The 13,947-nt window shown below is 43.0% G+C and overlaps 1 protein-coding gene across 1 annotated transcript in view; it reads right to left on the minus strand.

Annotated features, from left to right (window-relative positions):
* Window positions 1-438: 438 nt before the first annotated feature.
* Window positions 439-13,947, minus strand: part of LAMC2 (laminin subunit gamma 2) — a 59,173-nt gene continuing 45,664 nt past the window's right edge. The window contains exons 13-23 of the mRNA XM_025405637.1: window positions 12,987-13,143; window positions 12,473-12,678; window positions 10,869-10,948; window positions 9,579-9,734; window positions 8,698-8,842; window positions 7,798-7,950; window positions 6,887-7,001; window positions 5,745-5,944; window positions 5,103-5,261; window positions 4,910-5,009; window positions 439-2,180 (exon numbers count right to left, since the gene is read on the minus strand). Of these exons, the coding sequence (XP_025261422.1) occupies window positions 1,927-2,180; window positions 4,910-5,009; window positions 5,103-5,261; window positions 5,745-5,944; window positions 6,887-7,001; window positions 7,798-7,950; window positions 8,698-8,842; window positions 9,579-9,734; window positions 10,869-10,948; window positions 12,473-12,678; window positions 12,987-13,143 (1,725 nt within the window). The 3' untranslated portion in view covers window positions 439-1,926. The remainder of the gene's footprint in view (window positions 2,181-4,909; window positions 5,010-5,102; window positions 5,262-5,744; window positions 5,945-6,886; window positions 7,002-7,797; window positions 7,951-8,697; window positions 8,843-9,578; window positions 9,735-10,868; window positions 10,949-12,472; window positions 12,679-12,986; window positions 13,144-13,947) is intronic.

The following is a 13,947-nucleotide window of genomic DNA, read 5'->3' on the forward strand; positions in this document are numbered from 1 at the left end:
AGGAGATCGAGACCATCCTGGCGAACACGGTGAAACCCCGTCTCTACTAAAAAATACAAAAAACTAGCCGGGCGAGGTGGCGGGCGCCTGTGGTCCCAGCTACTCGGGAGGCTGAGGCAGGAGAATGGCGTAAGCCCAGGAGGCGGAGCTTGCAGTGAGCTGAGATCCGGCCACTGCACTCCAGCCTGGGCGACACAGCGAGACTCCGTCTCAAAAAAAAAAAAAAAAAAGGAGACAGCATCAGTTAAACCTCATAAAAATCTCATTGACAGCATCATCAATCCCTTATGGTTGGAAAGAGCAAAGTAAGATGCTCAGAAGTAGGAACTGAAGATGCTAACTCTAGGACCTATTGCCATGTCTGTGGCATTTTCATTTCCATTGCTTTGGTACCGTGATAGGCTTAGAGTTTAGTAAATCAGAAACTGACCCCAGGCATCTAGCAATTGTTCTTTATTGAAAAACACTTTCAGGAAAATCCAAGGAAATACAGAAGCAAGGCAGCACCATAGTCTTCCCAGCCGAGATGGAAGTGCCTCTGGTTTCTCCAGCAATTCCCACTGGAGTTATCATGACTCAAGAGTCTGTTGCAATCAGTTGTAGAAAGGCGCAGAGTGACAGTTGGAATGCTAGAAATGTGCACAACCCAGAGCTCTCTCAGCTTTGCCAAAACTCAAGTGCCCCCATGGGAGGGTCTTGCAACATATGTTCTGTTGAGCAAAGAGGTTGCAAACCAAGCAGTTATTGCAATAAACACCACTTGTGACAAACAAGGTTTGTAAGTTTCAATTTATTTTTTTAAAATGCTTGTCTTCCTCACTAGACAATCAACTCTATGAGGGCAGAGACTATGTCAACACTGTACTACCAGCCCCTGGCACACAGTAGGTACTCAATAAATATAAGTTGGAAGGATGGATGGAGGTAATGGATGGAAGGATGGATGGAAGGATGAATGGAGGGATGGATGTGACCCAGTCGAAGTGTGATTAGGAACATTCTCTTGTTATGGGTGGAGGAAAGAGAGGGGAGATTGAGAAAATAAGATAAAATACATTGATGCTTATCATTTTTGGTGTTTGAAAAGTAGGATTGAATTATGACTAAGACATCTAGAGAATTTTACCTCTTTCAATGCCCAAGCCACACTTTTCTATCACTCTTAAACTGAAAACATAAATGCCTTTCTAACATTTGCTTTGCTGGTAGGAAACACTTTAATAATCTCTAAGTTGCCATGGCATTATTAAAAGAAAGGATGTCATGCCCGGGTCCAAAACTTAAAGGTGGCAGGCACCAGCAAGCACGATTGCTCCAAATGGGCCTGCCTTACAGGTGCTCACTCCAACACTGCTCACTTCCTCCAGCTTGAAAGTGAAGAACATGTTCACATGCTGGGTGGTAAGTAGGAGGAACTCTGATCAGCAAGAAGCTTGCAGTGGACAATATGAGGCATTAGTATTTTACTGGCCACAGTGTGACTGGGTTGCACTCTGTTCTGACAGTAGGAAGAATTTTATGCCTGGGCAAAGTCAAAGTTTTTTCCTTTAGTCACATTACTCAAAGAATAGGTTGACTGTAACCCAACAGCACTTGTCCAAATTCCAGGACTCCATTTATGACTATTCTGAGGCAAACATCTGCCTGTGCAGTTTGTCCTTCCATCCAGTCTATTCTTTGGGGTCCAGATCCTTGGTCAATCTCACACCCAGTGCTATCTGCCTCATTGCCCAGCATCAGGAAGCAAAGAGTATGGTGCAATAAGACAACAACCTGGCCACGGGATCAGGAATGGGGTCAGGTCAGTTGACGAGCATACTCATTAAACATGTTCAAATGTTCCCATCCCACCCACCCACATGACATGGTCCCGAGCCCTGAGATCTGTATCCCAAGAACCTCAGTTGAGAAATCTTTATGGCAGCTTCACTGTTGCTCAAGAACCGGGGTATTGTAGCAGCCTGGGGGCAGGTTGTCCCTAATGTTCTCTAAGTTCTTCACATCAGCCAGAATCCCATCTATGCTTGTCTCCAGCAAATGGAGGTGGCCCCTCTGCCGACGTGCCCTCTCTTCCAGCTCTGACATCATGGGCCGCAGTTGGCTGTTGATCTGGTTCTTGGCTCGGGAAAGCTTCTGCTCCAATAAGATCAGCCCCTCTTCATCTACACTGACAGGCTGGTCTATTTCAAGGAATGAGACATGAGTTAACATAGAAAACCTGTAGTTAGATTTCCTTGAACATGAGTGCCTTTCTATACCCATAACTAATTCCCGTTTCCACTTGCCTATAGCAAATAGTATACCATGAATTTTAAAGCTTATTTTAAATTAGAAATCATCTAGAAAGAGTTCTGAGAAGGCTAGCCTAGCTACTGGACTATGAACAACCCTATTCGAGACTCTGAGCTATCTAGTTCAGCAACATGATGTCTGGAGTTTTCCTTTCGTGTTAGGGTCAGTAGTTAATGCTCTGAGAAAAGAAAAAGAGGACTGAAGGTCATAGGGGACTGAGCACTATCCAAGTCCTTTGCCTAACATAGGTCACTGCTAGGATTAGAATCAACTCCAAATTATGCTTTCCAAACCACTCTTAAGAAATATCTTGCTGTTTTCTATTAGAAGACCTTTAGAAACTGGCTGAGCTTCAGGGTTAAAGAGGCCAAGGTATGCTTTGCCATTTGGGGAATGGATTCCAGCTGCTAGAAATTGATGTCCGACATCATTCTGGCCTGAAACAGCAGTCATCTGACTAGATGTTATTTTATTTCCAATTTAAAATAAAATCACATTCGTTCAGGTACGTGTTACCCATAGACCATTTAAAACTAACGTCAGTATGAAGGGCACCTGGCCAGACCCATTTAGTTCACATAGGTTTGAGTGGCCCTTGGTCAATTCGAACTCAAGGTCAAGTTGCTTCACGTATCTGAGCTGAAGTGATAGTATTTGACTGCATGAGTTTATTATACCTAGAACAATTAATCTCTTATTGCTCCAGGACTTAAGAGAGCACACAGAGTAGAAACAACACTGTAACAAAAATGTTGATCCAAATGGATCTTTCACTTGGGGCCAGGGAGAATTTAGGAATTTAGGATTTTCTGACATGCAGAGGAAGTTAAGTAAGCTTGGGAACAAGATAACCTTGTCTATGGGAAGGTGGCACGAGTTACTAGAAAAGAATACAAGCATTGGAGGCAAAAATATCTCAGTTTGGATCCTGCTTCTACAATTTACTATGTGACCTGTGGGGCATTATTAACCTCTAGGCCTCAGTTCAGTCCTTCATGAAATAAAATAATAAAAATGATAAAACCCACCATAGAGGATTTTTACAAGACAAATGATATTACACCATGAAAACATCTGGCATGGTACCTGACACATAGTAAATGTTTAATAGCTTCCATCTACCCTGCTGTCCCTACTCTCTTGTATTCTCTTTACAGGTCTCATTAGTTTCATTGCCTTTTTTTTTTTTTAAGAACACTAAACAACCCTGCTAAAGTTTCAATTGGGGAGGTTTTTGTTTTTGTTTTTGTTTTCTTCTCAATCCTTTGAGGGCATTTTACTGTTGTAGGCTCATTGGATCACAAAGCAGACCCAAGACTCTGGCAACACAGATGATATTGGTCTCTAAGGGTGATGATGACACCCTACAGAAAAATCCAGTTTTAAACGTGTTCTACTGAACTGGAATAGCAGAGCCAAACCTTTTCCTAAATGTTACTGGAATCTGTGACGAATCCCTAGTTCCACATCTGCTGCAATCCAAGCTTGATAAAACAGTCCAAGTAAGGGTTTGATATCAGCTCTATCTAAATCCAGAAATTTAACCAAAATAAGTTTTCTTCTGGGAGTGATTCTGTAAGGAAATCTGATTTTCTTCCACACCATGCCATCAGATCTTCCTAAAATTATCTCACAGGCCTACTCTCACCACATTTCTTCTGGGTTATTTACCCGAGCAGCTCAAGTTCCTCCCACTGGTTACATCAAGGTATAACTTTGGTTTGGGAAGGAACAAATGTAAAATTGGCAAGTGAGTCTTTTTTTTTTTTTTTTTTCCCCTTTTTTTTTTTGAGACAGTCTTGCTCTGTCCCCTAGGCTGAAGTGCAGTGGTACAATCTTGGCTCACTGCAACCTCTGCCTCCCGGGTTCAAGTCATTCTCCTGCCTCAGCCTCCCGAGTAGCTGGGATTACAGGCACCCATGACCACATCTGGCTAATTTTTGTACTTTTAGTAGAGACAGGGTTTCACCATGTTGGCCAGGATGGTCTTGAACTCCTCACCTCGGGTGATCCACCCACTTCAGTCTCCCAAAGTGCTAGGATTACAGGTGTGAGCCACCACACCCGGCCGGCAAGTGATTCTTGACTTCACAGACTGGCAGAATCTTCCTTCACATCTTCCCAGCCACCATTCTACTGCCTTAGAGCAGGCTCCTGTCATTTCTCTCCTCAATTATTTCAACAATATCTTAAGTGGTCTCAACCTGCCTTCTCTCTAACCCCCCTTCAAGCTTTTCTCCACTTGGCTGCCCTAGGGATCTTATACAGTGGTGATGTTATTCCTCTGCTTAAAACTGTCCACTGGCTTCTCAGGGTCCAGGACAGACTCCTAAGCAGGATTCCCAAGCTGTCTCGTGTTCTGTGAAGTTGCTTGTATACACCCAGTTCTTTGGCCCACAGACCTTTACCCACAAGTGCAATAGGTGTTCAGTGACCCATCTTAGCAATGGTAAAACAGGGTCCAGTAAATGTAAGGGAACCTGCCCAAAGTATCTGGGCCTGGAAACAAAGCACATTTACTGATATTCTTAAGGAAAGCTGAGATTCCCCTTCACTGGGGCTAGGTATAGTGAGTGTTCTGGAGCAAAGCCCTGGAGAATGTGGGTACTTCACATACCCATCAGATACAGGAGGCCATCCAATGTGTTGAGTGTGTCTTGGATTGTAACTCCAGTGTTCTTGGCTCTGGTGTCAACCCTCTGGGCTTCTGTAATCACCTGCGGACAAATAAGCACAAACCAGCTTTGAAAAGGTATTTTCCATGTTGGCAAGTTGAAAGGGATCTCCTGTTGAAAGCAACAGGAACTCACCATCTGTACTGCATCCATATTCGTGTCAAACTCCAGCTCCTTCCTTTCCAGCTCTCCTTCCACTTCCCTCATCTCACCCTTAAGAGAGGCCAGTCCCTTTTCCATGGCCAAGGCTCCATCTGCTGTCACATTGGCTTCCAAGTTCAGACTCCCAATCTCCTGGGAGAAGAAAAGGAGCCAGGGACGGAAGGAGAGATAGAGGTGAGGTACAAAAGCATCCCAAAGACAACCGTAGAAAAAATACAGCTGCAGCCAGGCCCTGATGGAGTAAGTTAGATGAATAATGAGAGAATCAGACTTAGGAACACACCCTTTGCCAAGCTTTGCCTCAAATAAGCTAATTTGGGGGTATGTTTTTAGGGACTAGGAAGGTCAGTGGCAAGACACTGCTTCCCTCTCAACTCAACGCTCACCAAATGTTGAACAGAGTTAGGAACCATTTGGGAAAACCCAGAGGACCAAAAACACATCATTCTCTGTCATGCCTCTTTGCTGTCATAGTCTTTTAATCTGGGGCTGCCATGGACCACAACAGGGCTCTGAGCCTCAGAGGTTAAAATAAGCTCAATGCTCTCTTTCCCTCCACACCACCCTTGTGTTTGGTGCTACTGGTACCAACACACATGTTGATTTCTCTTTTACCTGTTCAATCTCACTGGAGATCTTCAGGGCCTCCCTGGCCCCATTCTTTGCCCTCTGTGCATCAGCAGCAGCACTCCCCAGGGCTCTTTCTGCTTGCTGGGTCTTGTCACTGGCATCTGAAACCTTCTGGCTGATGTAGGAGAGTCTCTTCATGGCTTCTTCAGCTTCTGCTTTTCTGTTGTCCACCTGCAGGTCAAACTCTGAAATGAAGAAAAGAAAAAACTGCCATGAAGATGAAAGCAAACTTACAAATGAGTGAAAGGGGCTGATGTTGTAAAGAAAAATTCCTGAAAGAGTGTTATTACTGACTGGAGGTGAGGGTGTGGGAAGTTGCAGCTGGAATTAACTTTCTTATCTAAGAGAAAGCATCTTAAAAGATGCATTGGAGGGGTTATAATTATTCTGTTGCTTAGAGAAACCGAAAATCAGCCCAAGTTCCACAGCGCTGCAAGAGTATCGAAACTGCAGAGTGGATCAGAAGCAGGTAGAATCTTTGAAGCCCAAAGCATCAAGCCAGAGCTTTAAGCCCTAAGCTCCAATGATAAGAATTGGGTTTGCGTTTGAATGGATAGAGAAGTACTTTCCATGAAAAAAATTTCAAAATTTTAGGAATGTTTCTCTTTTGTGCTTTACTGAAGAAGCCTGACGTTTTAATGAAATCTGCAAGGCACAAATCCAAATCTCCTGGGATCTAGATGCAGTGACAAAGGTTGCTCTGTTATCACCACAAAGAAACATATCAGTTCTATACTGGAACCAACCAGACTACAGAGGAAAAGGAAAAATGTCTGTACAGTAGTAGTATGTTGCATCTGTGAGGGACTTTAGAGATCACATAGTTTAACCTTGTCTCTAAAGAGGAAGATATTAGGTTCTGGAAAGGTTACGTGACTTGCCTATGGTCACATAGCTAGTCTGGCCTGGTCAGGTGGCCCAGCAGAAATCAGAACTCAAGGCTTCTGACATCTAGCTCTATTATTACTACTACATTAAATATTAATGTATTAATATTTTATTTAGAAAGATATTTACTAAGGATCCCAATATACCTGCCACTTTGAGAGATATACGATAATTCAAAGGAAATCAGTCATGGCTATACCCTTAAAATACTCAAGTGACCTGAACCATGAAGTACTAACCTCTGAGGTTTTTAAGGATGCTCTCAACTTCATAAAAAGTGGCATTGCCCATACTTAGTGCTTCTTGTGCTCTGCTTTTAGCAAGATTGGCACGGGAAAGCAGCTGATCTGATTTCTATAAAAAGGCAGACAGAACAAGATTAGAGGAAGTACATTCCTGCTGGCAAAATCACTCTGACACATTTTATGACAGCAGATTGTTGTGATTCACTGCAGAGTCTAGGGGTGCTGTAGCAAACCCCTCTACAATCTGGGACAAAGCAAACTTTATAAGTCCATGACACATTCCATATAGAGAATGGTCAAACTCTAGTCTACCATCAGGGACAGGAACGGTTTTATAAATCATAATTTTAACTCTAGATATTTCCTGAAGTCAAGTAGTAGACTGAGCTAGACCAAAATTAGACCCAAGAGGCCTAGGTCCTATTCCTAGGTTTGAGGGCTGACTCACTGGGTGGAGCTGAGCTAATCACACCAAGATCTCTGCAACTGTTACTTCTTCCATAAGCAGTGCCTTCATTGTTGATTTTTCCAGAAACAAGGTCTTGCTCTGTCACCCAGGCTGGAGTACAGTGATGTAATCGTGGCTCACTCGAATTCCTGAGCTCAAGCGATCCTCTCACCTCAGCCTCTCAAGTAGCTGGGACTATAGGCATGTGTCATCATGCCCAGCTATTTTTTTATTTTTTATTTTTTGTAGAGATAGGGGCCTCACTATGCTGCCTACGCTGGTCTCAAACTCCTGAGTTCAAGTGATCCTCCCGGCTTGGCCTCTAAAAGTGCTGGGATTATAGGGATGAACCACCGTGCCTGGTCAGAGAGCTTTTGATTATTCTTCTTGCCATATGTATTCATATGGTAGGCATTCAATACATGTTTATTGAGTTAATGAATTAACAAAGTAATACTTCTCTCCCATTCTTTCCATTCTGTAAGAGCTGCTGTGTTTCTTCTTTCCAGTCTCCCAGATTCTTTTGTGCACGTTTGAACTCATCCATATGCCTGGTCACCAGGCTTGAGAGTGAATCAGCTTTTTGTTTGATCCTCTTTGCTTCTTCCACCTGTGAGCCCAAAGAAACCAAGGAGTCTGACTTCTGCTTACCAGTTACCACACCAGCTTTGTTAGGACCTGGCACCATTGTTTGAAAATAGCAACAGCCTTAAGAAGCCAAGAAAATAGTCACTAGCCATCCAGGCCCCAAACCTAACAGAAATGAGTCAGTATGCCCCATGAAAGTAAGGCAGCAGGTCCCCTCAATGTCAAACAGGCTTTGTGTCTGTTCTTTTTTATTTTTTAAATTTTTACATATTAGTTTATATATTCATGGGAACATATATCCATGGGAATTGTGAATTTTTTTTTCTGTAGGTAGTAAACAAAATTTTCTTAATCTAGTAAGTTTGGAATTGTTAAGGGAACTGATGGCAGAAACAATGCAAAACTTTTGAGAACAAGTCATCTCCGAGTGGCTATACATAGAGATATACTATAGGTTGGACTCAAGTGTAAACAAAAAACTTTATAAAAATTTCCCACAGATTTCAACAGTCTCCAGAACTAAGGAAGATACATAAAACTTTTATCCAGTAATAGGTTTAGTATGGGTCAAAGCCTTTCCAGAGACTAGGATTGGGGTTTAAGAACAAGGAAATGGATAATTAAGAAGGCTAAATACTCTTCCCACTCTAAAACAGAAATGGTCAACATGGAGAAAAAACTGAATGGTTGAACAATATTATGGCACCCCCAGAGAAGAAAGTATTTATGGCCCTCCTGTATGTCAAGCACACAGGCCAGATGCCCTCACCTGAAAGGTCTGATCATTGACTCCCTGAAGCTGAGACACCGAATCCAGGAGGCGGAGACTGTGCTGATAAGACCTATCTGCTTCAGTTTCCGCTTGAGTGGCCTCCCTTGTCAACTGCTGGGCCAGGGACTTGGTTTTCTCCAATCTGGTATTGGGGGTGGGGTGGGAAGGGCGCAGTAACAAAAAGAGGACTTTGAGAATTCTTTTTTTTTTTTTTTTTTTTTTGAGACAGGGTTTCACTCTGTTGTCCAGGCTGGAGTGCAGTGGCATGATCACAGCTCACTGCAGCCTCATCCTCCCACGCTCAAGCAATCCTCCCAATTCAGCCTCCTAAGTAGCTGAGACTACAAGAGTGAACCACCACACCCAGCCCCCCTTTTTTTCTTAATAAAAGCAAAATTTCACCCTGTTGTCTTGAAAGTATGTAGTTGGAATAACCAGAAGAACCAAATAAAATTATTTATCAGATACGTGTCCCTCTCTACTAAACATAAGCCTTTTAATTTATATAGGTTGGGTCAGAAAAATTCAATCCCAAGTTCCCCACTTCTTGATAACAGAAATATATTTCTGTATTTTTATATCTCCCCATGCCATCAGATGGGTTTACTCACACCCTTCATACACCAGAGAGTGACCATACCTCCAAGTATTGTAATCACAATCAAAACATAAATTTTATTTAGACTAACCAACCTTTTTTTCTTCCAGTCTTAAAAATATCTACTTTTCCCCAAAGTAAAACTCCCATGTTTTCGGCCCTCTTATTCTCATTAATAATATGTTTTTACAGCTAGTACGGTGCCCCTCAAGTACAGTTAGCATTTTGCCCTGGGAGTATCTAAGGTATATGAGCCACGGGCGGACCCGTAGGAACATACTTTTCCACAACCCCCTGCACCACAGCGCCATCCAAGCTTCCGCTTCCGCTTCCGCCTCCTTCACGCAGGGCCTTGTGCACCAGTGAGAGGGCTTGTTTGGAATAGTCCTCAGTTTCTTTTGTCAGTTGCTCCATGTTACTGGCCGACTCAACGTGGCTGAAAGGATTAAAAACAAAAGAATAAGAGTTTTCACGCAAAGGGCTTCCTTTAGGTCGTTCAGTTAAACGAAGGGTAAAGAGCATGGGAGCTGGTTTGATTTAGAAAAACCCTACAGAACTGACCCAAATTACATGGAATTAGAGGCGCTATCAAGAAGCAGAAGGTGTTTTGGAGAATTCGCCTCATGTCATAGACCTTGTAGTGATCTTATCCGTTTATGGCATAATCACTGGAGGCCGGGAGCGGAGTGGAGGGTGGAGATGGGTGGGAGCAGTCTCAGGTGATAAAACACTGCATCTGTAAGTTGTTTGCTGCAGGAAGAAACCTCTAGGTCTTGTTTCACCCAGGATCCAACCCCTACTCACTTTCGCTTCAGCTCTAAACTGGACCCACCACTAGGGGGACAAAGCATGTCTATAAAATTTCCCTGGATACTTTTGGTTCCTCCTGGTTCTAAAAAGTGCTTTTTTGAAAAAAAAAACCCAGAGAAACAAAACCAAAAATCAATGCACTCAGGAGGCAGCTCATGTTACAAATACACAAATCAGCCCTCTTCCGCTGACTGAATTCCACTTGGGATTAACAGAGTCTGCCACCCTGCTGAGCACTCCCCTACCAGCAAACCTCTTAAACACCATAGGATTTCTAGTCAGAGTCAAGGATGAAGGGAGATGCATGTTATCATTGGGGCCCTGCAGAGCCGGTTTTCAGGAGGAAGTTCCCCCTCTGCAGTCTTGGCCCCCACAGGCTAACAAACAACTCGTTGCTACTTGTTCCCAGGCTTGGTGTGGGAGTCCCTGAAAGCTGCAGAGCTTTCTCTTCCAAGGGCTGATTCATTTCACGTGGCCGGAGGAATCACATCTGACATACACCACAGCCATACTGTGAGTCATAGGGAAATGTGGGAAAGAAACACCCTCACCCCCAACTCCTGCCAAATGACCCTGCCCAGTGGCCACTTACATGCAGTAAAAGCCAAGTGGTTAAAAATTGGTTTCAAGGTAGGGAATGGCTGCAAAGGAGCCTGGAGAGAATAAATATCATGCTTGGGTCCCTGATACCCTACCGTCTTATTCAAGTCTGACCTGGCAGAGACGGCTTGAAGCAGAGGTGCCCTCTAATGCTGCTCACCTTTCTGCTAATCTCGTGGCCTCCTGAGCCAGACTTTTAAAGCCATTTGGCCCCACGTAGTGGTCTGAGGCAGGAATGTTCTGTGGGAAAAGGAGAATCGGTTAAGGCGAATCGGTTAAGGATTTGCACTTGGCCATGGAACTTAAGCAGGTGCAGCATCTGTCCTGTCAGAACCACTTGTCATTAGTCACACAGGGTTCCACACGCTGACACTTACACCATGCCTCTATTCACCATTATCATTCTATTTTTAAAAAGTATGTATAGGCTGGGTGTGGTGGCTCATACCTGTAATCCCAGCACTTTGGGAGACCGGGGCGGGTGAATCACCTGAGGTCAGGAGTTCAAGATCAGCCTGACCAACATGGTGAAACCCCATTCCTACTAAAAATGCAATAATTAGCCAGACATGGTGGCAGATGCCTGTGATCCCAGCTACTCGGGAGGCTGAGGCAGAAGAATCGCCTGAACCTGGGAGGTGAAGGTTGCAGTGAGCCAAGATCGCACCATTGTACTCCAGCCTGGGCAACAAGAGCAAAACTCCATCTCCAAAAAAAAAAAAAAAGTATGTATAGACAAGAACAAAGAAATCCAAGTTCAAAAAAGTCTGTATATAGATATAGATGCATTAAAATATATATACATTAAAAAAAAACCAAAACAACAACAAACAAACAAAACAAAAATTCTTTTCTTGCTGGGAGCCAAAAAAATTAAAAATAAAAATATATACATGTACATATTTTTATATGAATTTAAAGTCCAGTAGAATATATTCCAAGTTTTAACAGTAGTTATTTGATAGTAATGGGATCATAGAGAATTGTTATTTATTTTCTACAGCAAACATTTTCGTACTAAAGGAAACAATCAATACACATTATTTTCAATGTGACTTCCTTATTATAGTGTCTGATTATCATTCCACTTCCTCTATTCATCTCCCACCCATCATTTACATTACTGTCACCATAGCCTTCTTCATTCAGAAATAGAAGAGTGCTCAATCAAATCTCTCCCTCCTACCACATTACAAACTACATTAAGAAAATCATATTGGCAGCATTTTTTTCCCATTTTCAAAACCATGTCTTTATTGGGTTCCCTCCCTCCCTCCCTTCCTTCCTTCCTTCCTCTCTTCCTTTGTCCTTCTTTCCCTCTGTCCCTTCCTTCCTCCTTTCTTCTTTCTTTCCTTCCTTCCTTTTCATTCATTCATTCATCCATTCATTCATGCACCAGACATTTACCACAGCTATACACTGTACTGTAGGCTGAGAAAGTAAATATGAACTAAAGTAAATCCTGCCCTCTGGGAGTTAACAAGCTAGGAGATAGGCAGAAGGGAGGTGAGGCAGGGCCAAGACGAGGATGTAGTTAGAAATAAATGAACTAGGGAGAAGAACATAATGCAGTAAAATAGGAAACTGCAGAAGGCCAAATACATAAATAGATGTGACTGTTGCAAGGAAAAGAAGTCCAACCACCTGTCAGGTAGATCAGAAGCAGAAAGTGAGCCACTGAGAAATAAAGTGAGTCAGTGAGATCTAGAAGTAGATCTCCCAACACAGCAGTAATTCTCAATACCCTAGCCCAGCAAAACCTACAGTGTTTCCCAAGGAAGCTTCGCTTTCTGCCAGGCTCAGCTGCATCTGAGTGATGAGCCTGTGAGTATCCCGAACTTGGTTCTGGTACTGACTTCCCAGGGCCCGAACTCTTTCCACAGTCATCTTGAGGTCATCCAGGCGGCTCCGGTAGCTGTTCTCTTGGCTTCTCACCTTGGCCAACTGGAGACCAAGGGATCTGCTAGCACCTGAAAGCAAAGAAGGAAAGGGAGCATGAGCACTTTCTGGGTCAGCATAGAGTTAGCAAACATAACGGAGGGTTGACTGGCTTATGGCCAAATGACAAAAACACAATAGAGAAATGCATGCAACCATTCTTTTATCTCCATCATTCAAGTTGCAGGGGGAATGTCACAGACAGTCCTTCCACTTCTGCAAGGGCTGGTTGGAGATATTTGCTGAACTGATAACCACAGAAGATTTTATGACCTAACGTAGCCATTCCTTCTAGGACTATGAATTCTCTTCTGTCTGAAGGGAATTTGGCCTTCATCACCTTCTGAAATCTGGGCATCTCTCAGAATGTCCCGAAGGGCCTGCTCAGCCTGCTGCATCCTGCCTTCCAGCTCTGTATCAAGTACTGCTCCATCACCACCCTGAGCCTTTGAAATCAGGGCCTCCATTCTCTGAAGCTGCTGCATAAACTGATCCATCTGAAACCACAAAAGAAAGATCAGAACAGAGGGTGGAGACCATGTACCCAAGGGATTGTCCAATACCAGGTACCCTGGGGATAATACTAAAAGTCCAGAAACGCTTAGCATGTCATAGTGGTTAAAATTTCAGACCCTGGAGCCTAGAGTCCTTGAGTTTGAATCCTGGCCTCACTACTCACTAGCTGTATGACCTTGGGCAAGTCACTTTCTTTATCTATAAAATTAGGATAATGAAAATAAGAATAGTATCTTCTAAAGTTATTATTTGGACTACCTGGGTTAACATCTGTAAAGCTCAAGCTTTACTATGCAGTTAGTATTTGTAAAGTGAAAGCAGTTGCAAGCTAGAGACAAGAGAACAGTGCCTGACGCAAAGGAAATGCGTAAAAGGCTTGTTAAATAGATCAGTTTAAAAAACAAGTTGAGTTTGTTCTACATTTGGAGTTCTGTTTGGACCTTTGTCTTCCCCAATCCTCACTCCAGGAAGAAAAATAGTTAATAATTAACAAGAACATCAAGTTCATTCTTCTCTGGAATTCAAATGAGAAATTTCTGGAGGCCATTCTTGTTTGGGAAGCCTTGATACTTTCTGGACTCCTGGTATCTTTTATGTTTATGTTTTTCTTCATTTGTTTTACAAAGACATCTGTTGAAAAGAAAAATCAAGCTGGAAAGTGACATATTATAGTGGGAAGAGCCCTGAACTCAGTTAGGGGACATGGTCGGGATTCCGAGTTCCACCTAGCCATATCACTTTGAAAAATTTCAAGTATTTTGAGACTTTATTTGACCAATGAAAAC

This window comes from Theropithecus gelada, chromosome 1 (assembly GCF_003255815.1).
Source record: "Theropithecus gelada isolate Dixy chromosome 1, Tgel_1.0, whole genome shotgun sequence".
Classification (NCBI taxonomy): Eukaryota; Metazoa; Chordata; class Mammalia; order Primates; family Cercopithecidae; genus Theropithecus; species Theropithecus gelada.